Source organism: Miniopterus natalensis, chromosome 8 (assembly GCF_054644295.1).
Source record: "Miniopterus natalensis isolate mMinNat1 chromosome 8, mMinNat1.hap1, whole genome shotgun sequence".
In the NCBI taxonomy this organism is placed as follows: domain Eukaryota; kingdom Metazoa; phylum Chordata; class Mammalia; order Chiroptera; family Miniopteridae; genus Miniopterus; species Miniopterus natalensis.
Window position 1 is genome coordinate 34,607,281 of NC_142088.1, and position 24,411 is coordinate 34,631,691.

The 24,411-nt window shown below is 35.9% G+C and overlaps 2 protein-coding genes across 2 annotated transcripts in view; one reads left to right on the top strand and one right to left on the bottom strand.

Annotated features, from left to right (window-relative positions):
- CERKL (CERK like autophagy regulator) overlaps positions 1-9,905 on the top strand; it is an 83,329-nt gene extending 73,424 nt beyond the window's left edge. The window contains exons 6-13 of the mRNA XM_087819734.1: positions 3,754-3,828; positions 4,601-4,778; positions 4,858-4,917; positions 5,525-5,550; positions 5,646-5,754; positions 6,290-6,386; positions 8,660-8,838; positions 9,692-9,905. Of these exons, the coding sequence (XP_087675860.1) occupies positions 3,754-3,828; positions 4,601-4,778; positions 4,858-4,917; positions 5,525-5,550; positions 5,646-5,754; positions 6,290-6,386; positions 8,660-8,838; positions 9,692-9,773 (806 nt within the window). The 3' untranslated portion in view covers positions 9,774-9,905. The remainder of the gene's footprint in view (positions 1-3,753; positions 3,829-4,600; positions 4,779-4,857; positions 4,918-5,524; positions 5,551-5,645; positions 5,755-6,289; positions 6,387-8,659; positions 8,839-9,691) is intronic.
- Positions 9,906-11,651: 1,746 nt separating this feature from the next.
- The window catches only part of ITGA4 (integrin subunit alpha 4), a 61,197-nt gene continuing 48,437 nt past the window's right edge, over positions 11,652-24,411 (bottom strand). Inside the window, exons 18-28 of the mRNA XM_087819733.1 lie at positions 23,002-23,152; positions 21,650-21,745; positions 20,916-20,995; positions 20,456-20,545; positions 18,541-18,628; positions 16,418-16,525; positions 15,417-15,542; positions 14,617-14,736; positions 13,418-13,516; positions 12,911-13,030; positions 11,652-12,375 (exon numbers count right to left, since the gene is read on the bottom strand). Coding sequence (XP_087675859.1) covers positions 12,277-12,375; positions 12,911-13,030; positions 13,418-13,516; positions 14,617-14,736; positions 15,417-15,542; positions 16,418-16,525; positions 18,541-18,628; positions 20,456-20,545; positions 20,916-20,995; positions 21,650-21,745; positions 23,002-23,152 — 1,177 coding nt within the window. The 3' untranslated portion in view covers positions 11,652-12,276. The remainder of the gene's footprint in view (positions 12,376-12,910; positions 13,031-13,417; positions 13,517-14,616; positions 14,737-15,416; positions 15,543-16,417; positions 16,526-18,540; positions 18,629-20,455; positions 20,546-20,915; positions 20,996-21,649; positions 21,746-23,001; positions 23,153-24,411) is intronic.

Here is a 24,411-nt window from a genome sequence, read left to right on the forward strand (position 1 = left end):
ATGGTGTTTGTTGCTATGGGAACTGGTGCTAAGGAACTATACAGAGAGATTTGGATTAAAGGGTGTGCCTGTGTGGGCTTGGGGAGAAGATAGAGAAAAAGCCCGAGAGGGCATAAAAATAAAAAAAGCAATCCAGCCGTTGTAAAACAAGGCTCAATCTACATACTGATGGCGGCAAACGATATATTCCTATAGAGTTCACATAAATAAATTCATGCTTTCCAATTAATTTGAGGAAAATAAAATATTGCCAAGGGACTGTTAATTTCTATGATATTTCGGGCACAGAACCAAAGTGTAGGTGCAGTTTTCCTGAGAATTTTAGATATGCTTGACTAGGAAGTCATTACATCACATTTATCTGTTTAGATGTGGGAGACATTAACAGCCTTATGAATATTCATGGTGTCTGGTTAATTAAGTTAATTGTTCTGCAGAAGTGCTTGCACTTCCAAGGACAATTTTTTTCTTTTTCTTTTTGCCTCCCTGGCTTCTGGCTGGTGCTTCCATCAGTCATGCTTTACATGAACTGCTACTTCTGTCCTTACTCTGTAGTTGGCGCATTTTTTTTTTTTAAACAAGTCTGGGAAGGTGGCGAGTGAGCAAAGTTGCTGGTAGCATTAAGAAAAATAACTTTTCAGGCTAATTAAAATGTTTACAATGAAGTAGAATATTTACAGCTTTCGTGAGAATGCTAAAATTACATAGTTGTTATTTATGTGAGCAGCATGTTCTTTTAGCATGTAGACATCTTTTCAGATGAATCATATTTTGTTTCAGTAAACTGTACTCTTTTAGATTATCCAAATAAAACTATAGAGCAGTCTATATAGTTTTACAATTTTACATCCACTTTCCTCATGAACTCCCCCCCACCATGGACTTCATTTATTTATTTTTAAAGTTTGCTCTTTTAATCCTCACTTGAAGATATATTATTATTGATTTTAGAGAGAGGAAGAAGGGAAAAGGAGGGAAAGAGAAACATTGATGTGAGAGAGAAACAGATCAGTTGCCTCCTGTGTGTGCCCCAGCTGGGGATGGAACCCACAACCTGGGTATGTGACCTGACAAGGAACGGAACTCGCCACCTTCCAACCAACTGAGCCACACTGGCCAGGGTTATTTTTAATTAAAAAAAAATTTTTTTTTCAATTACAGTTTACATTCAATGTTATTTTGTATTAGTTTCAGATGTACAGCATAGTGGTTAGACTATCATATACTTTACAAAGTGTTCCCCCTGATATTTCCAGTGTCCATCTGGCCCCATACATAGTTATTACAGTGTTATTTCTTTTTAATTTAGAACTTAGAAACCCATTCTTAAGGACTAAGGTACAGGTTAATTAGAGTAGAATATGACAAATAATATTCTGACTTTTGGTCATGCCTGTCATCACTGCCAAGTTCTACGGAATTAAGGGAAAGTTGCAAAGTTGCAATGCCTAAGACATAAAAATTAAAAAACGGCAACCCTGATCTCTAGCATTCTAAAAGCATTTGTGCTTGGGCATGCTTAGCATACTTCAAACTCACAAGGACTAAACAGTCTTTATTTTCTTGAGTCATGATATGTGTCATTCTCTATTGCACATGACAACATTGCATTATGCTTTTTAATAACCTTTCTAGAGGAATGCATTTATGGCCATTCCTAATTAACCATGGTAATGGAGGAAATGTGTTTCATGGAGTACTGTAATCCTTTGATATCCTAAATATCTCTAATTATGTGGCCTCCTCCAAAATCTTTACCATAAATTTGACTGGGAAGCAAAATAGATTAACTTGTTTCCTCCCCCAACCCTCCCACCCCCAGTCCAGATTAATTAGCAGTTAGATGGCCAAAGGGCAGCCTATAGAGTTGAAGAACTAGGTATTTGACTCCTAGGTAAAGATCCACTGAGTAACAGGTTTCTGGACCACTTGTTCTGAAACCTTAGGGTGCATAAAAATCACCGCGAGAACCTGCTAAAACAGGGACACCTACCTGGGCCCCATTCCCAGGCATTCCATTTCCATGGGTTGTACATGGAACCCAGAAATATGCCTTTTTAAAGTAAGTTCCTTATATGTGGAATCTAATGAACACAATAAATTGACAAACAAAAAAGATCCAGAGACATTGAAGCATGCAACAGATTGACATATTTCAGAGGGAAGGGGGGTGGTGGGAAAAGATGAACCAAAGAACTTATATGCATACATGCGTAGCCCATGGACAGACAATGGTGCTGGGAAGGCCTGGGGAGGGGGCGGCAGCGGGAGGGAGGTGGTCAGTATGTGTGTGGGGAGGGGACATCTATAGTACTTTCAACCATAAAGATAAATTTTTTTAAAAAGAAGCTTCCAAGTAATGCTGATTCTGCTGCTCCCGAGACCACGCATTCTAGGAGTGACTCTCCAGGTTAATGCGCATACACCTAACCTGAGCATCTTACATAGTGTAGACTCTGACTCTGTAGGTCTAGAGTGGGGCCCAGGAGTTGGTCTTAGTAAGCACCCAGGTATTGTCATTGCTGCTGGACCCTGGGCCGTATTCTGAGTAGCAAGGGTCAGAGGATAACTTGCTTTTTGATCAAGCAATAGGAACCAATTTACCAGTTGGTTAAGGTGGACTTCTCTTTGCACTGGAATTATTCGAGGTCTGTAAATCATAAATGCTTACATAGATCTCTAATGATCACTATTATTTTAATGACAGTCTTGGTGGATAATGTCTGAGTTACCTCAGCTTTTCCAGCTGAGCAACCCAAGCACACAGCGGTTCAAAGTGACACAAATTGAAGAGGTCCACGTGCGACCGCACAGGAATGTTCCTGATTGACAAACCCAGTCTTTGCCTTGAAAGCTACAGTACATAACACATCCCTGTTTTCTCAACCCTCAGTGGTCACTGGATTTCTTTCTCATATTCTTTAATTGAAGAAAACTGGTAGCTTAATTTTAAACCCTTTTTACCTCCTGGGAATGGCAGGGCCTCGCTGGTATTTTCCCCTTCAGAAGCAGGCTTTTACCCCAGGATCTCAGAGATACAAATGTTACAGAGGCCTGACTTGAGAGAGGCCTTTTCTTCTTTAGGTAAGAAAAATTCATATGGATTTTAAGTTATCTTAATGATTATGAAACTCAGAAGTCTATAATGTCTCAATCGAGATTTTCATATGATGGCAAATACCATGGAATTAAATATTTTCTTCATCTAAGATATCATTTGTCAGATAATAAAGGGGAATATCCCTGTTTGGGTGAGAGCTTATCTCTGAGATGCATTTAATGTATTTAAAGCATGTCTTTTGTACTTTGTAGTGATTTTGTATATTTTTCTTAGTTATTATTTCTTAGATTTTTATTATTTATGTATTTATGCATTTGTCTCTGCTCTCCAGAAACACCCTTCTTCTGCTGTTGGTGCTTCTTTTGGTATAGAAGTTAGAAGCCCATTTATTAAAGTTGGATAGAATAGACTTTGATATAGCTAGTAGTTTTTGGTAGAGAATAGACATTCATGATGGAAAAAGCTGTAAGCAAGGAGATACTCTAAGTGATTTAAAAAATTTTAAGTTGTTTGAAGATTAAACAATCATCCAGTAACCATTTGATGTGCATGTAAACCATGAATGGAAACATAAATTTCCATGAATTTATCATCTGAATATTACATAATGATATCTGTATAAAGGGAGAGAAAATGGTTGATTTAACACCTATGCTACATTGATTGTATGTGTTTTAAAATTGACTTGGCAGGCTCTACCAATGTATTAGCACATTCCCTCCATGGAATCCCTCACGTGGTAACTGCAACTTTGCACATTATAATGGGTAAGAGTTATTTCAAAGAAGTTTGTTTTATAAGGAAGTTTTTATATTAATGTAGGAAGGTTTCTTTATTTCTGTCAGACTTGCATGAGGAAAGATAGGTTTTTTGTCTCTCAAAGCAAAGAAATGTTTAATTAAACCCCAAAAGTCAATTAGGCAAAGCTTCACTGTTTGGACTGCCTATTTTTTTCAGAACGCAGATGCTATAAAGAGCAGTAAATGAAGTTTTGCTATAATCTTGATAGAAAAAAATATTGTAATGATGTGTAAGATCACAATTTTATAACCCGGTCAGGAAAATCCATGCACGCTATTTAAGTATATCCGATACTGTTGTTTGTAGCAAGACTCTAGGGCTGGGATTATGTTATTAAAAGAAAGAAAACAAACACATGATAACACTTTTCATCCAGGGTACATCCACTAGACCTTTTATGATCCCAATTGATGGAAACCACATAAACTCAGATAAACAGTGCAAAACTACTGTTAAATCTAAGTTTACTTTGCACATACCACATCACTCCCTAACCATGATTTATACGAAATAGCTGTAAGCTGCAAAATCTCCTGCTTTGTGTTTCTTCCCGTAGTAATGGAGAAAGTTGCAAATGGCAGTTGCAGTAGTTGTAGGTAAAGAGAGAGAAAGAGAAAGCAAAGATATTCATTATGGTATAAAGTAGCTTGAGGTCTTCTATAAGTAAATAAATATGCTCTTCTGTCAGCTGGCACCACTGTGCACTCACTGATTGACTAATATTTAATATAATTCAAGGGCACATACAACCGGTCGATGTCTGTACCTTTAGCACCGCCGGCAAGCTGCTTCGCTTTGGGTTCTCAGCCATGTTTGGCTTTGGTGGAAGAACTCTGGCCTTGGCAGAAAAACATCGATGGATGTCCCCTAGCCAACGGAGGGATTTTGCTGTAATTAAGGCACTGGCAAAGCTTAAGTAAGTCTCTTTTTCTTAAATCAAGAATTTCATATCCCACAATCAGTGACTGTTAATGACAAATTTCATTGTATTTTAGGCCAGAGGACTGTGAAATATCATTTTTACCACTTAACAGCTCTCCAGGTTTACAAGAAAGGTAGGTTAAAAAGCTCAAAGTAATATCTACATCTGTATCTTTGTAGCATAAAATAGTTCAATATAAACAATTTATTAGATTATGACCTTTGGTTGCTTTGCTAACATATTAGAGAATAATATAGAATCATGGAGTCCTACAGATTCTAGTAGGCATGTAGTTTGGTTTCTGTCTTTAGAAACAACCCTCCCTCCCTCCCTCCCTCCCTCCCTCCCTCCCTTCCTTCCTTCTTGCCGTCCGTCGGTCATCTATCCATCCAACAGCTGTTTATTGAGTGCCTAATATATTCCAAGCACTTTGGATACATGAGTCAAAAAACAGACAAGTTAACAGAACCCATAGTTTCTGTCCTCATCAGAGTTTCAGTCTAGTGTGGAATATAAATATTAATCAAAGTCACACAAAGGAAGTGCTCTAGTCTTTAAAATGATCATTTTTACTGATAACACCTGTAAATGAATCAATACAATATAATTTAGTAATGCAATTATTCACATATTTTTACTTTCTAAGAAAATACTTAATATGAAATGTACGATTTTATAATCTTCTCATGTTTAATAGATGTTATTTTTTTCTGATTTTTTCTTTGTTTTCTTATTTTTAGGAGGGCACAGGGATCTCCCAAATCTGGTGAGTCTAAAAGTACCTCCTTGAGAACTGAGCCAGGTTCTACTGACATTCTGCTCTGGTGAGGGAAGGTAACCAATCACTTTCATTGTCTTTAGACTGTAATGACCAGTGGCAGATGATCCAGGGTCAGTTCTTGAATGTCAGCATCATGGCAATTCCTTGCTTGTGTTCAGTGGCACCTAAAGGCTTGGCACCTAATACCAGGTTAGTAAGTGTTTATGGCATCATCGATACTTTTCTATAAACCAAATTTTTCTTTCAAAGTAATCCCCACCCCCCCAAATCTTGGCTAGCTAGAATATTATGAAGAGGTATTCTGTCCTTGACTGTATAATATTAGACATTTTAAGGAATTTGTCATCAGAGTAAGTTCACAACAGCTGTTAAACTGGAAAAACGACCAGTCAGTAACTCTGATTTTATAATATCACTGAGGACAAAATAATATTCCTTGGGTTTTATTGACATGATTTTATTATGTTATGTCACTTTGCCTACTTTATTTATTTATGTTTATTTACCAGTTGTTGAGAATATTATATTTAATTCTGGTTTCCAATTTCAGTGCAGATATAACAGCAAAATATGATTTAAGAATTTTAAATAAATTTAATATGATGGTTTATCTTTCTTGCCTAAAACTTCTAGTAAACATTATATTTGTTAGAAGGATCAATAAAAAGCGATTTCTGGTGTAATCTCTTAATAAACAATGTCAAATACAAATATTTAATTTCAGATTAAATAATGGAAGTATGGCTCTTATAATTGCACGGAACACTTCTCGACCAGAATTTATAAAACACCTGAAAAGATACGCCAGTGTTAAAAATCAGGTATAGTAATCCCTTTTTTACTTATGTGCAAAGCTATTAATCATGGACAGAGATATGCTGCATGATTGACATCATGTCCTACTTCATAAGAAGGCTTTATTTTCTTCTGAATATACTTTTTTCCAACCTGTGCTTCCTCCAAATTTGGAAAAGCATCCACCAGTACTAATACAGGTTGGCCTTCTTTGAGCTATGGCTTGGTGGTTTTATGTATATATGTATTTGTTTTGTTTTGTTTGATTGGGTTTTTGTTCAAAGAGAAAATAGAAAATTTAGTGTTATATTGAAATATGAAGTAAATTAATGATAAAATTACATACTACTAGGGATATTGTTCAGAATGAGAATTAGTGAACCATCCTTAGCAGGTTGAACTGAATGTTCATTTATATCAACAATTGTAGGGCATACTGAAAACCATCATTTGCGGTGTGACTCATCTCGCCTCCCCCACCTCTGTGCACTGTCCGCTCTGTTTTCACTGTCCATACATTTCTACATTCACATTGACCATCATTTTTCATAGGAAGTTTAAAACCCTTAAATGTTAGTGTTTCTCCAGGGATTTGTTTGCAGCCTCTGTCTTCTCATTACACCTCCTGTAAAACTGTAAAATCTGCTGGGCCTTGGTTTCTACATAGTATATAAAATAAGGGTGTTTGGGAAAAACTTTAGTTTTCTGTCAACTTTTAAATTTCTGTGCTTCATTGAGGCTTATACGTGGAAGGAAAAAGATACGAACATGTAGATAATATGAATAAACCTCATACCATTTATTTGAAAACTAAAATGAGTAGTTACTGTGCATTCTGCTAAAGCTACTAGGTTACTTTTTCTTAGATATTTCAGAAAACACATAATATTTTTTCACTATAGTTTCCTTAGGCAAATAAGACAAATTAAAATTTGAAGGTTACTTTGCACCATTCTAGAGTGGGCAATAAGCAAACACAATTATCTTGCGACTTGTGTCCACCTTTAAAGTGGGGACAAGGCAGGCAAACACCTGTGAAACGTTTGATTGAATTTTTTTTTCTTTTGCCTTTATAAGTTTAGACCTAGGTTTTTCTTAATTAAATTCCAAGTGTGAAGCTTACACTAGAGTTTACTTTATATCAGCTAAACTAGTTGACAAGTTAATAATCAAGTCAGTGGATTATATAAATCTTCTGTATCAACAGATGAATATTAAAGAGTGTCTTTCATTGGAAATTCTACAATATCATTACTGTATACAATTTCATAGACATTTACTATTGTCATAAAACAAGTTTGCCAGCTGCTAGATCTAAATGAGGTAGGAAAGCTTCAGAAGGGTCTTTTCTTCCAGAGAAATTGGGGATCCCTGGTCATAATTTGAGTTTCAAAGCATGTATGTTGATATTTATGTGCAAGAGAGAACACAGTGAACTTTCTTAGTGTGCATTAGCAGTTAAAGATAAAGGAAGTACCATGATTATTTGCATTATTTTTATTTTGACAGAAAATGGGAGACATCTGTAATACCCCCTTTGCCCCCCTTTCCCTCACCCCGGCCCCACCCCAGGCCATCCCCATGCTGTTGTCTGTGTCCATGGGTTATGCATGTATGTTCTTTGGTGAATCTCTTCCTGTTCCCCCACCCCCCACTGAGATGTTAGTTTGTTCATCAGTTTATTTTGTTAGATTCCACATATAAGTGAGATCATGTGATGTTTGTCTTTCTCTGCCTGGCTTATTTCACTTAGTATAATACTCTCCAGGTCCATCCACTCCAAAGAGTATGAGCACCTTCTTCTTTACAGCTGCATAGTATTCCATGGTGTAAATGTCCCACAGCTTTTTTGTCCACTCATCTACTGATGGGCACTTGGGCTGTTTCCAGATCTTAGCTATTGTAAACTGCGCTGCCATGAACATCGGGGTGCATGTATTCTTTCTGATTGCTGTTTCAGGATTCTTAGGCTATATTCCCAGAAGTGGGGTTGCTGAGTCAAACAGCAGATCCACTTTTAATTTTTTGAGGAACCTCCATACTGTTTCCCACGGTGGCTGTCTGAGCCTGCAGTCCCACCAGCAGTGCACCAGGGTCCCCTTTCTCCATGTTCTTGTCAGCACTTGCGTGCTGATTATTGGTGGGAGCCATTCTGATGGGTGTGAGGTGGTACTGCATTCTTATTTTAATTTGCATCTCTCTGGTGATTAGCGACTTTGAGCATTTTTTCACACGTCTCTTGACCATCTGCATGTCTTCTTTGGAGAAGTGTCCATTCAGGTCCATTTGTTTTATTTAGTTCAGTTTTCCATTTGTCGAGACTTACACTGTTGAAGAAGTAAAAGTGGATCCAAGGAATAAAACCAGTGCACGCAGTCTGGAGGCAGAGGATCGGCTGCATGAAGCTGCTTCAGAGGACATTTTCCCTTGGAATGTGGATGGTGACTTAATGGAAGTTACATCAGAGGTCCACGTTAAGTAAGTCTAAGTATTTCACTGCTTTATGTCCACCCGTCGACACAAAACTAATAGTATAGTGGAAGCCTTCTTCCTGTAACTATCAGAGGAAGCAGTTGGCTAGGTATATTTTTTTACATTAGCAAATCAGATTAATGTACAATTTTTAACAAAGTATGACTTTACACTTATTCATCAGTTGCTACAGAGAATTAATGCATTTTCTTTGGTTATGTCTACACTGGCATTCTGAATTATTCTTAATAAACTATACAGATAATACATGTATACAATTGCCATTTTGAATTTATAAAAAATGGGTCAAAAGTTTAAACCTTGTGATGCCATCTAAGTAGCAGATTATTACAATTTAATCCACTAGTCTTTTAAATTTCCTTTCACCAGTAATTAATACTATAACACTTTGTATTCAGTAGTTTGCATTTATCAAGTCTTTCCAAAGCATTTAACCTAATTTACATAGGAACAATTTTACATATCAATTAAGTAACAAGAGCAACTGGTGCAGACATGTTTAGGAACATGCAAAATCATTCTTATGAGCTTTATGACTCAACAGGTGGTGTGCAGAGATGCCCTGGGTAGCCTACTGGATGTAAACTTTCTATAGGTACAGTTGGCTGCATTTTATAGAAGCAATGGAGAACTTTAGTCAGTCAAGGGAATCAGTTAAGAAGGCTTTATAGTAATATCCAATGCTGATTTATCAGACACCCTGCCATGAATGTGTATGTTTCTATTGGCTATCATTAGATTTGTATTCGGTATTAAGCACCATACCCAATGGGTGTATGTGTGAAAAGTAACAGAATGATAGGCTGATCAATTATATATATTATTTTATTTTTTACAGATTGCACCCAAGACTTATCAATCTTTATGGAGAAAGCATGGAAGAAATGAATGATTCCAAAGTAACATGTAGTTGTATATAACAGAAACGTATGAACTGAAATTTTAATACGAAGGGACATGTTTTAAACACATATCCTAACAGGAAAAAAAATCTGATTTTTTAATTGCTTGCTATTTTTGATGTTGCTAAAAATTATCTTTGAGGTCTTTAAAGAACCAAGATATTAAATATACCAAAAACTTTAAATTCTGGTAAACATTTTATATACTTTTTATATACTTTAGATTTAGACATGATGCTATATCTATATTTAACCTAGATAATTCCTAAGTGAAATAATTTAAATTCTTTCATTTTTCAGGGTTTGTGTCCATCAATTATGATGTCAAATATGCTATATAGCTTGGTACAAACAGACCACAGAGTTCAAATAAGAATGCCCTGATTTTCCTAATGAGGTACCTAGTCCAGGGAGGTTCAAGTTAAAATTACAAAACTAGATCTAACCAGAAATAGAACTATTACTTTTCAAAATTTCTCCAATACCTAGACTACCTGTCAAAAAAAGAACCCCTCTTTTTTTTTCTAAGTTGTTATGGTACCAATTTTGTGAATAGTCTCTGAAAGTTGAAACTCAGTTGAGTTGATGTCTTACTTTAAAGTGGTAGGGTTTTAAAATTCATAATACAGATAATATTAAAGTTTATAACAAAATTTATTTTAAACTCTGCAAAATATCTAACTGGGCAGAATCTGGCCCAACAGGGAGCTGTTCCACTTGCTCCTGAAAGTCATGTTTTCTGGCAATTATAACACATTGTTTTCAGTAATACCTGAAATGTATTATTTCTGAATAGGAAAGAACCAAATTTAAATTCCCTCAGGGATCACCCTTGAGAAAGAAATTCTAAATTTGGGTTTGATTTTCCACCAATGAGTCTAGACATTCTCCTGAACTACTTGGCTTTTTATAATGAAAAACCAAAAATAGCTTCTGCTAAAAAAAACACAAAAAAACTTTCAAATATTATAAATGGAATTAAATTCTATTGGCACACAGAGTTCAGGAGGTTTTGTGCTCATAGAGATTGGGTTTCACAAATCTCCACGTATCTCTCACTCTCCACCAATCACAGACTGCAGGCCTGTGACGGATAACTTAGAGGAATTAGGCAGTCTGCAGAAGACAGCTGTTGGCAGGGACTTCCTATAAAGAAATATTTATCTATTCTAATTTATCTATTTGATCACATCCTTAACAGATTTTCAAAATTTGGCCACAGTCTTCTTATACATATAAAGATAGATTTAGCCCAGCTTAGATGAAATTATATTCTACAATCAGCATCTAGTTCATATGCATGAATAAATATTATAAAAAGTTTATAGTTGTAAATGTAAAGGCATTAAAAGATAAATTATTTAAAATCCAGAAACTATTTCATTATATAAAAAAGAATCAAGACAACCAATAAAAAATGTATATTCACTGGATATAAGCTAAATCTGTATTTTTAAATTTATATAGTTAAATTTCTGAAATTTGTTTCCCCATTTCCATGCAGAAGAGATTGCTCTTATAGACCTGATGGAAGGATGTTTAACATTTACATTTCAATAGAAAAGAGTAACATCCAGTTACCATTTTACAGAGTATCAGCATGAAATACTGTCCCCTAATCATTGTTTTTGCAGAGCTTTGATTTTTAAAAATTATTTGTGAGGTACAGTTTGCATATTTTACATAGATCAGTGTATTTATACTTCAAATACCAGCTAAAGTGCAACATTCACAATCTGCTTCAGAATATAAATGCAAATTCTTAAGTACTGTTGTTTTGTAAACAAAAAATTTGACTAATAATGGATTTTTAAAATTTACTCCCTGATACCCTTGAAAAAATTATGTTACAGGAGAGGATTCATATCATGGATTTATACCTATATGAACATATATATATATATATATATATTTTAAAGTTAGGTATATACAGAAAGAAGAAATCCATAGCTGTAAAAACAATATTTACCCAGAAGTCATCCCATTAAGCTCAAACCAGTGTATATAAGTTCAGTTTGAAGTTTGCTCTTCAGGCCCATAATAATCATAGACTGCTGAATGGTTGTTGATCAAAGCCCATAGGAAATATATTACAAGTAAAGGTCTTAAAGGTAAAATATGCTTGACAATGACAATGGTCTTTTATTCATTAGGAAATTTGGAAACAGCTCTTTGAAAATAATTCTGCTAAATATTTTTAAAGAACATATTTCAAACAAGTCTCAAAGATGTTCCAGGGATTACATATCTTGAATAAATTGAGTGTTTTAGTGTTTTCTATACATTTAAGAACTGAAAGAATACATTTGGATATATTATCACCTTTCAGTTTTATATTGTCTTAAAGAATGTCAGTGTGTGGATTTTTCATTTGCCTTAAGACATAATATGTCACAAGGTAATGAGTAAAAGAAGTATATGAAAAACTCTGGGCAAAGCCAAGTTCATGGGTTCTTGTAAACAATGTTTTAAATCTTTATTATATACCTGAGTCTTAGTTCTCTCAATTTGAAAGAAGTCTTTAATCATCGTCATTGCTTTTACTGTTAACGTAATTCCAACTGTCTCTTCTGTTTTCTTCCTGTAGGATGGATTTGTACTGTCTTTTAAAGAAGCCAGCCTGAAAAAGTCATTGTATAATCACTAGTGTGTAGTTATTACAGTCATATAAAATATCTAAACAGTCAATGAAAACTTAATGTTGTTCATAGTTTCTATGACTTTAAGTAAAACAATGTGTAACAAAACCAATTTTATCATAAGCTGATTGATATAAACAACAGTTAAGTTCCTAACCTTAGAACAAAGCAAAGTTGAATGAAATGACATTTGAGGACCAGCTATATTTCTTAAACCGTGTCCCATGTAATCAGTAAAAATTAGCTGGACAATATGGGGTTAAAGAGCCCCCCCACCCGTTGCTGCAGGACTGAGTGCTGCATGTGTAAACTCTTTAAAATTGACATTTGACATAATGTGCAGTGTTTCTCAAAGGCATATTTTTCTAGAAGGACTTTGGTATTGAAGTTAGGAGAGAAGTATGATGAAATCAGTACTATATATTCACTTGGGGGGGGGGCACAAATTGGCTTTAAGAAAGTCAAGGATGGCATTTTGAGTGGTTTAACATTGGCAATTATTAAAGAAAGGCTTACCTTCCACATAACACATGAAATCAATAAAAGTAAAGCAAGTCCAAGTATCAAGCTACTTGAAATAATTGCTATAGTCAAATGACGTTTGGGTATTTGATGATGTAGTCCTTCGAGCCAAACCTATATAAATTAACCGAAATAAAGAACCACCAGTTTAAAATATTGCTCCTATTTCCTGTGCAGTCCCTCCACAATCCCCAACAGTAGTTAGAACAACCCATCCCATCCCATCCTCTTGCTGGTTCGAACATAACCATAGGAAACATTGGTAACTGATTAGCAGAAATAGTAAGGCTGCTTTCTGTGGTTCTTCCTCCAATCCATCCTACCATATTCAACTCCTTAAAAAGCTGTCATCCCCTCTTTCCAGTTGTGGAAAATACCAACTCTCAGTCAAGTATTCCAAGTCCTCCACGATCTAGTCAAAATCTATTTTTCTTACTAAACGCCCCAGCAATACTATTTGTCCTACAGTCGTAATGTTTCAGTTTAGAAAGGTAATCTTACATGTCCAACATTGACATCCTTGTTTACTTCAATAACTTTTGGATGTGGCTCTGGAAAAGCTGTTGCCCTTATTTCAAAACTGAGTGCTGAAGTGTCATCCTGTTGAATAAATGAAAGATCACTGTAGATTGATTCATAGTTTTATTTCATGAAGACATATTAACAGAACTTATTTCTCATGATCCTTACCTACTATCGAGAAGTTTTCATAATTAATCGTCCCCAATTTACTTCACCATTTGTAAGTAATTGCAACACTTCCCTTGGCTCTAAAGGCATGGTCTTGGTATTAATTTATATGGCACCATTTTGTCAAAATTCTTTTATTAAACATCACTACTTTGTAGATAACTTGATGTAAATATTATTTCTTAGTTTCTAGTGTATTTTTCCCTGGGTATTGAATTTTTACCACTAAATAAGACTTTTTTCACATAATAAATCTTTCCTAAAATTAATTTTATTTGGGCTTCTTTTTATTTCTTTCTAAGTAGTGTTGTCATCTTGCTGCTTTGATCAAATACATATAGTATACCTAATACTATAATGGAAAAATCTGGTACAAATAAGTTACAGCATTCAAATATAAAATCAATAAATGAACTCAGAGCTTTACTGTCTAATACAGAGACTTTATAACCCAGAATCCACAAGTGCTAAGGACTTTTGAAATTGTATGCAAAATTGAGGTGGTTTTTTTGCTTTGTTTTGTTTTGTTTTATATGTGCATTCAATGGGGAAGATGAGATTCTTAAAGAGGTCTTTAAAATTATTTTTTTTAATTCAACCTTTCCAAGTTCATTTTCTTAAAAGTTCTTTTGTTATTGTGTATTTGTGTTTTAAAGACAATTTTACTTTTTAGCTTTATTAAGTATTAGATTTTAAGCATACTTTAAAATAGTTTAGAAAGAACTTTAAGGCTATACAAAATATTAAGGTAGCCAATTTCTTTGACTTAATTGAGGTCTATAAGCAGTTGAAAATGCTTCCTAAAATAAACATCTTAATTACTAAAACCATGTCATTTGGACAATGTATTCAACTAAAGTAATAATTGAAACTGTTTAAGTTTCACTCTAAATTTTATTTTAATTAATAACTTCTTAATTTGAATGCTTCCCTATATACTATCCTATTTATATAGTTTGCAGATTCTATATGAACTTACCCACAAAGTTGCTGCTGAATATTAGACTTACCATTTCTAAGATAGATGGCCGCCCTTCCAACTGAATGTGAACACTGGCTTCTTTTCCATTTTCCACTTTCCCCAAATTGCATAAGAAATTTAAACAATGTGGATCGGCTTTTATGCAGTACTTGAAAATAATATAAAAAGCTACATTAAAATTTCAACATTTTTTCAAAAGATGGGTAATATTTTATATGGAATTAAAAGTCTGCTCTCCTTAGTCGTATTTATAAAAATTATCTTGCTATAAACATGGAATTAAAGATCTGCTTTTGTTAGTGGCATTTTAAAAAATCTTACTTTAAACAAAGCAAATGTTTGTTTTATAAATTACAACAGAAACAAAGTATTTGAACTGGAGCATGTGTTCTTATGAACTTAACCTTCTAGGAGAGATATAAAAGAAAGACTCCAAATGAGAATCTTGCTAAGCTGGATGGTCTATGTTTATTGTAAAACTTGAATAATTTGAAGGGTTAGATTGCTTCTTCAGTTTTTGTTGTTTTTTTCATAAAGTCACTAAAGTGAAAAGAGTCAGAATTAATCTAATTTCATAAAGGCTGCTCAACTGAAAAGGGTATGGAGAAATGTCTGGCTGGCACAAAATGGGCCTCTGTTAGATAAATAATGAAAACGTATATATTCAACCCCAAGTCTAAGATTTCCAATCATGTCTTTTCCTCACGTGGAAGAATATCTGAACTTGTTTTTCTCTCACACTCCAGCTCAAAGGCCATCAAGGCCTGGTTTGCAGTGTTTCAGTTCTGTATGTTGGAAAACAAAAACTGCCATGAAAAACAAACTTACCAGTTGCCTCTTATCGGACTTCGAGAAGAATTTAAACATGTCTTTCAGAGCCTCCATTGTGCCTTTTTCCTGCTCTGATGTACACATCCTTGGATAATTTTTAAAATGGCATTCTCCTGCACTAGTCTATAAAGAAAGAGAGAAAAATATTATAATTCAATATTGGAAAAAACGAAAGCTACATGGTTTTAAAAGCTAAAAAAAAAAAAAAAGTTCCAATTGCTTGCTTACCTATTCTAAAATATATCAGGTACTGATGAAAGTGTGAAAATATTTTTGACAGATTTATTTGGGAAAGATTAAATCTCTGCAGCAAAAACACAAACAAAAACTCAGCAAAATTTTAGAGGGTTGGATATAGGTCCTAAATTGATCAAATGGCCTTAACCTTACAGAAATTAGGGCAGTGTCCAAAAAATGGACATTTGAACATTAGCATGAAATTCAACATTTCTTGGGATTTTAGACATGAAACAAAATCATGTGTTATAACACCATGTGTCCAACCATCTGAATTTGAAATTCAGGTAAGATTTTTAAAAGTTAGATCTCAAACCTACTTAGTAGGCTTATGATTAATTGCTTGTCTTGAAACAGAGACAGTAAAAACAATTCTGATGGAATCATCAACATAATATTTAAGTTGTGATTTGAATATTCTTTCCTTAAAAAGGCTGAAATACTAAATTTTCCCCCCCAACAGTGGTCTCAAGTTTTATGGCGAATCCTACCAGTTAAATTACTTCCATAGGTCCGTGTCACAAAGAAAATGTACTGAAGATAGAAAATGTACTGAAAGATATTTGAGCATAATTCTGTCATTGTATACATCAAATGCAGAGTTTCCACTGTGATCCTACAGTTCTAATGCAATGCATAATTCAGGGTGTACTCAATGAATGCAGGGTGAATTCATGGCTGAGAATGTGTATGAAATAAGTGAACAGAAATCTCCATTTTAGCAGTTTTACTTACAATAAAGGAAGGAACCCATTTTTTACCTGGACATCCAAAATGTTGAACAACTTATCAGTTTGGGGGGTAAAAGAATTTGGCACCATGATTTCCACACTAACATTGGGAGCCATGCTATAGCCAGTGTTGATAACCTGATAAGAGAAAAAAAGTTTTAAACAACTTCTAAATGTTTTCATTAATATAAGTACAGGTATAAATGAGCTCTTGGGTGAACCCATATGCTTCACGCAACACTATAATGGTAGAGGTTTGTAGTTGGCAGCTACACAGCAAAGGGACGCAGAATATTTGTAGTGAGAACTTTAAAAAGTTTGCTAATAATTATAACCTTTAGTCATTATTCCCAGCGCTCTCCTTTTGTTATTAATTGGTCCAGAATGTCCAGGCAGATGTTTTAATGTAGACATACTCTAAAGAAAGAGATCTACAATGTGTATTGGTATGGCACATTCTATATCTAAAAAGCCATGATCGATTGGTCCTCATAACTATCCCATGACATGGGGCAACATTTATTTGCCAGTTCAAGAAAATGCTAAGAGGTATTAGTGAATGATGTGCCCAAGATAAAAGTGACAGAAATTGGGACAAAACCCAGGTATTCTAATTCTAAATCCTAGGATGTTTTCCCAGAATTACTCTGTGCAGTGGGGATATCAGCAGTAAGTGAATAAAAATGTATTTTAATTCAGGATGATTATAATGCTGATGCACTCAGAAAATCAGAAAGGGGTAGGTTATTGGGTTTTAGAAAAAATGCAATAGGTTTTTAAAAAATATGCATCAGGGAGTGATATTTCATTATGGCTGATAAATTTGGGGATTGTAGACCCCTGTAAAAGGAAATTGGACCAAAATATTGCCTCCTGAGAGCTTAACTATAAAAATACAGAAAGTCAGAAAACAGATGTGCCACAATACCTGAATGAAATATGACTCACAGACTTGCAATACTTTTTTGAATGCATATGATATAAATCAAAGAGTGTCCCTGACTTGGGGACAGGTGGTAATTGCTCAGCCATGCAAGCACAGGGCAGTTTCAAAGGCAATGTCAGTGACAGCTAACCAGCAGCACCCAGACCTTTAGACAAGGTCCGCCTGATGCCTGCAAATAAGCCTTCTAATCTACAATATCTTCCATCCTTGCTCACCTAATAACACAGACCTCCAAGAACATAGTCATACTTGGACGGACTCACCAAACCTACAGGACCATTTCTTGGAACTTCAAAGTAGAAGGCTCCATTTTCTCAATACAACTGTATACTAATGTAACAAAATCTTGAATATACAGACAATAGAATTTCAAGGTCATTCTCCCACAGATCTGGGGTAGAGCCTAGGAATTTGCATTTTGGATAAGCACCCAAAGTGATTCTGATATGCATTTTGAAAAGCATTGCCTTATAAAATACCATAATGCACCTAAATCCTGACACTCATTCCACATATTGTTATACAGCTCTAAGAATATTTGGGCAGTGCTTTTGGTTCAAAAATTTTTTGTGTGGACATTATCTCTAATTATTTACTAATCAGCATTCACGATGAGCCAAAAATCTGTTGATAGTAAATAAAACTTTTTAAATTTGTCTTTATATAAGTATATTAATATTTCTGGATAATGACACTACTATTTACTTTTTAAAAAGATTATTGAATACATGTTGCACCACTTGTTACAGGTCATATACCTATGGCCTGAAAGGCTGACAAAGTAGACCTTAAGTGGAGATACGGGAGGTAAGAGCTGACTCGACTTGGTTGTTTTAGGACTTTTATAAAGCTTCAACCAAGAAGAGAGCTCACTGATTTGCACCTAGACATGCCTCCCCTTGGCCTATCCTGTCTTCTGTAGACATCTCTAGCAGATTCTCTTCCTCCCGTAATTTCGCTCGTTTCGGGCATTACCTCTGTTCCTTCTTGCTCATTCCCACCTGTAGTGTAAGGAGACGTGGGCCTGAGTAGCAGGGACAAGGACAGTGGGAGGAAAGGAGCAGCAGCCCGAGAGGAAAGGGCGGGGGTACCATGTGGCAGCTCCTTCCCTCGGCAAGCTGTGCGGGGCCCAAGGCTGGGGGACATCTCGATGCGTCAGTAACACTTTCAGTCTGTTACAAACATCAACACAAGCAACTTTTCTTACGTGGAAAGTGATGTTCATTTTCTCTGCCATGCACTTTTCAGGCTCGTCCTCCTTTGAGCCATACACAAATGAACTTGGGGTTACAAACCTGATAGAAACAAATTCAAATTTAATTTTATCTTTTTTCAGCATTACAATCTCACTCATTTATTTACAAAGTGTATATGGGCGTGTACTAGGTGCCAGGTTGTGCTGGGTGCAAGGATGCTAATATTCCTAAGACACATGGCCCCACTCGAGATTTGTACAGTCTACTTGAACTTGGTTAGCTGTCTTTTTTGATGAGGTGTTATAAACAGTGTGTCTCTACAGTCTGCATGATAGCATATCTCTTAAAAATGTTATAATTCAAACAATAGATGCCTCCTTAAGCACAATCAAATACTTTTGGTTTCTTGGTAAGATAATAATTTTAGTAAAAATGTAATGAAATTAGAAAACCATGTGCTCTGACTTGGGTGACAATTTATATTTCTTCCCACAATATCCTTTGCTTGCCTTCCCAGCACTGCCTGGCTCATTCTACTGACTTATGTAAATCTGGCAAATAGGAGATAACTTCTTAGCTTTCCTTAGGACTTCAATACCCTCCTATGCCTCAGTCTCTCTCACCTATCTTTATTTTCTCCCCTCCCCTAATTCCTGCTGACTATTTGTAATGAACCCCAAATCTGGGACAATTCAAACACCAGTAAGTATGGTGAAATTTTTGTTAGAATACTAAATTGTTACCCTTTTTTGACCTGTGATTTATACATATGTATGGTATGTAAGAGAATACTTTTCTAGGGAAATCCTGACTCAACAAGATGCTCATATTTGGCAGCTGATGTGAGGTAATGCAAATTAGGGACCCATTACCCAGGAAAGAAATTAGAAATGTTCAAATGCAGACTAGGCAGCTTAATAGTTGCAGAACAGTCCTTGCTCAAAACAATAAGATGTGGGTAACGAAAAAAAAGGGAGGGAACTCGTTACAGGAAAATCAGGGAGGGCGGGAGAGACAACATTCAAAACCAGGAAACACGCAACTGCTTTTCTTTGCTTCCCACCGACTTTCTAGGTCTTCATCTCTGTTGAATGGCTGCCTTTACCCCCTGATTTTTATATCTCACAAGCTTGATACTCTATTTCATCAGTTTCAGACACTGATGTTTTATTTTTATATAATTATATGCCATCTTTATGGGTGGTTAAAAATGATTGGGGATGGTTTCTATTTAGAGCAACAAGGAAAGCTCATTTGTCTATTCCGTATGTATCTTCAATTGCTTTAAAAATGTGTTTTTAAACAAAGATCAATAGCCTAAATAATTTCCCAAAAAATCATTAAAGGTTTTCTTAATTCTTTTCATTCTTTCTCCATACAGGTCCTCCTTGAATCAGAGTTGGAGCCATGTAAACAATTACTAAAATGATGAGCAATCAGTGAATACTGGCTCTGGGGCTGTGGGTGAGGAACTGTGATTCATAGTTACAAAGAGCGGAAAAGGGACACGGTGCAGCCACCTGCCACATAGGTAGGCACAGGTTCTAAAGAGTAGTGATTTGGTGAAGCTAGTAATTCTTTAAACTTCACACTTGCCAAGCAAACTGTGCACTGCCCAACGCCCAGGTCCTGGCCTGGGCTGCGTACAACTGGAAGGCTGGACATGGCCTGCTAGAGGCTCTCCCAGTAGGAAATTCCTCCAGCTGGGCACTGGTTTGATGTGGTCTCAGCGTGACAATTACAGGCTGGAATAAAATAATGAACAGCTGGGCAAGGGACTACAATGCCAAGGTAATTGTTAAGGGAAAGAAATGGCACAGAATCGTAAAAGAAGGTTTTTTAAAATATGGTTTTGACTAGTAAGTACGCAGCAATGGAATTTAAAATCAGCTCTCGGCTTCAGAGGAGGCCTCGATAGCTACTTACCCGTACACAGCCAGCATGACTTCGTACTTCAGAGGTATTGCTACAGTCACTTTGTTACGCTGCAGATGGTCCATCTCCCCTTCGTTTTCGCTACAGAAGCAAACAGAAAATGTGTTAGAATCCATCCGGCACAAAAATCATCTTCAGAGAGAACTAATTCTATACCATGTATACCTGATGAATTTAGAGGTTGGCTGAAAGAATGCTTTTAGGGGAGTGGGGCTAAAAGTGGATGTGATGGTAAGAAAGTTTTATGACGGGTGGCAGAAATTTGCTCTCATTATTTACAGTTATTTTCTTCTGTGTTGGTTAAAGGTTTGTTAGTTTCCCAGGTCATGTAAGAGAAATTTTCCCCTGCAGACAATGGGACACAACTCCATGGTTCCCCTAAGGTCCCCTCTGAAAAAAGCCAGGGGTCTGTTTCCTTCAGCATAATTATGCTTTTCACTATGAAATATACCAGGAGGCGTGCACTGTGATGTTGAGGTCCTCCTCTGCTCTGCTGATCTCGCTCACATCCAGGAGAATGCTGAGGTCTACCTGCCAACACAGACAAGGAAAGCTCATTTACAGAAATAATCTAAAGGACACGTTTTACCATCTGAATTTTAATTTTTCTTAATAGTTTATACCCTGTGGAATGCAGATTTGAAACTATGTTCTAGAAACAGGGTATCCCTGACTCTGGCATTGAGTTACTGGGAAGCTGTTGGGTTTATGGCGATTTTTAAAATGCCAGCATTTTCACAAGTGACATCCAGAGACAAAGCCTCCTCTGAATGGAAAGACAGGCAGGTCTAGACTGACAGAATCAGAGGTGCTTTAACAACTTGAGGGAGGACTCTTGCCAGAGACACCTTCTTGTATAACAGAGGTTACATGCCTGGCAGATAGGACCACCGGGGGGGGGGGGGTGTTGGGGGGAGTGAGACAGGGAACGGAATTCTGATTGACACATTCACATGCCCGTCTTGACATAAATGTGTGCCCCCCCTTTTACAGTGAACATTGCCAAGAATATAAACAGTCTCAAAGGTCACAAGCCCAGCTGGTTTTGTTTTTATCACTTAGCTATTTACCCTATTCAAATAATAATAATAATGTTATATATTTGTATGCAGCATAAACATAAGAAAAATTGAAAAATTTTATATCCATGCTAGTAAACAAAAATTATAAATGCTAAATGCTTACCCTTGAGAGATGAGCTACATATATATAACCAACATTGCAGTCAATTTTTACTATGCCAGATATGTCTGATACTTCACAATTTATCTGCTTCTCTTCCTAAAAAAAATTAGAAAAATAAAATCAATTGGTTTAGGTAGAAAAGGGAACAGGAAGTTTGTAACCCATGTATAAGGATGGGTTTTGAAAAAAACATCGAAGAATTCACTTTCCTAGACAGCTATTTTGGGAATAAATAGAAATATAAACAAATGATATAAATATATATATATATGTGTATAGGTTTATTCTAATATTCATGTAAATTTTCCACAGAATAATTTGTGGACTTGTGGCTTTCCTCCATGTTTGTGTATCCCCTGTTTAACTCAAGGTCCAGTTCCTTGCAAAAGCATGAGGCAAGGAACTCGTAAGGTCTGTGTTTCACATCCCTCTTCTGAGTGGGATGTGAGAATGTGTTTAAGGTATATCATTGCAATAACTGGAATCATACTAGTATCTATACACACACATACATATGTATTCAAATATTTCAGGGAGATACACAGCTCTATATGTATTTGTATAGATAGGATTTCCCTGAATATTTGTTTTCCCTCTTACTAGTGCAACAGGCTCTTAATGCTCTAGAGAGAGGGGGTAATAGATATTACTGAGAGGTCAAAGCCTCTCTAAATGCCCTTAATATGAGGAAATGGTCTCTGGATGAGATCTGGGGAAATTTGCTAAGGAGTAGAGAAGCACCAAAGGAGACAGCAAGTGAGGCTTTTGTCTTTGAAATTCAACCCTCACTGGTGGATTTAAGTGCTCACTACTGAGGCACAGAGGTAAGAAAAGGTCTCCCCAGGTGCTTCACACCCCTCCAGGGAAGGAGAAACATGCCTACAATCTGGTTGACACCAGAATTTTGGATTTGTACCATGCTGGAGGTCCTTTGGGAGCAAGCCTGGGTGTATGAACTTCAAGTTCAGAGCGATCACTCTGGGAGTCCAGCAGGGAGGACCAATATTGCTGGGGCAGGGGCCTAACCAAGAGGAGCAGCAGTGTCAAGCACCAGAGAGATGTACCAGTGAGAAAACAAAGGCATCCAACCAGCTCGCTTGGATAACTGGACAGTTGTTTCTTGGAAATAGGAAGCTGACTCTTTTGATCTCAGTCAGGTCCCAAGGAACTTGTCATTTTGATCAGGGGCATGAAGAAAGTCTTAAAATCACTGGGAAGCCTGAGTGCTGAGTCTAACAAAACTCCAGATATTTAGACCTCGAATTGATGAAGTGAATGATACCATTTACATTTTTTTAAAAATTAAGTAAAACATCATGTAGTATTATGCTATTGTGGTTTTCAGTACTTACCAGATCTAAAATATTAATGAAGTAAAGGCCAGTGGGTAGTTTGATATGGAGAGTTGTGTCATATGCATCATCTCCAGCATTAAATAAGGACACATTCAGCATTACTGTCTTCATACTTCCAATAGGGAGATAGGTTTTATTTTCGTGTGGCCTAAAAGTTAAGTAATACGATTTAGTTCTTATTTTGGGAAATAAAAATCCCATCTCTTCATTTACTTATCCCTAACATAAAATACGAATTTGAAAAAACAACCAGAGGGAAATGACCACATGCAAGTAGATGCAAATTTACTTTTAAAAGGACTGTTTCCCATAGTTCAAATAACTTTGGTCAGCTATTACCTGAGGACAGTTTTTCCATTAGTTATATTTCTGTTATACTTCTTTTCTGCTTAATATCTTGCTTCTATAATTTTAACATTTCATTATTTTGCAATACATTTCTAAAAGCAAAGTATTTTTTCCTTTCCTTACTCTTGAATCGACATTGAATTAGCTGCTTCCCAAACCAGAGGGGGAAATGGGGAGAACTGAAAGAAATGGAGAACAGGGAGAGTATTTCCACCAAAATAGAAGGTGTTTTGGTGGAAGTGAACACAGCATAAGAAAGGACTGCTATTCCCAGCAAGTGACTCCAACTAAAATCTATTCGAGTACAGTTCATCTCATAGGACAGGCCGATCACCTCTATTAATAACAAGACCAAATTAATAGAATTCCAGAAGTGCTCCACCGTGCTGTGAACTGGAAGGAAAATATGGCTGCAAATCGAGATACACGAGTGAGATCAAGTTCTGGCTCTGGCCCCAGTTCTTCTGGGGTATGTGTGCACTTATTTAACATTTTTAAGCCTCAGTCATCTCATCTGTAATAGTAACTACTATTCAGTGGCTATTTGGGTCATGCACATTCCATGGAATCCTCAGAACAACACATTTATATATGAGGCACCTGAGGTTTCAGGAATTTATTCAAGGTCTCTCACAGCTAGAATGTTTTAAAGTCTCAAAGCAAATGCAAACCTCTGTCTACACAGCCCTTTCTCTTTACCAATAAGAGAATTAGAAGAGCTGAATGCTAAAGAAAACTTCTGTTACAGCATAATTCTATAAGCTTTCCTCCAAGTTAGATGTTCATGGCTATTCAAGAATTTAGGATAAGTAGTTTAACCAGAGAAGGATGTGACCCAAAGCAAAATATCAGATGAGAATAATCCTAACTATATGAAAGGTAAACAAAACATTCACTTTAGAGTTTATAGAAAGTTTCTTTAATGATGTTTACATCATACCATTCTATTCAACATCCACTAGAAGATTAGTGTTTGAGTAAACAATTTCCTGAAATAGTTTACTATTACACATAATAGGCATTTAATGTTTATTTGTGAATTAATTTAAGACAATGAGT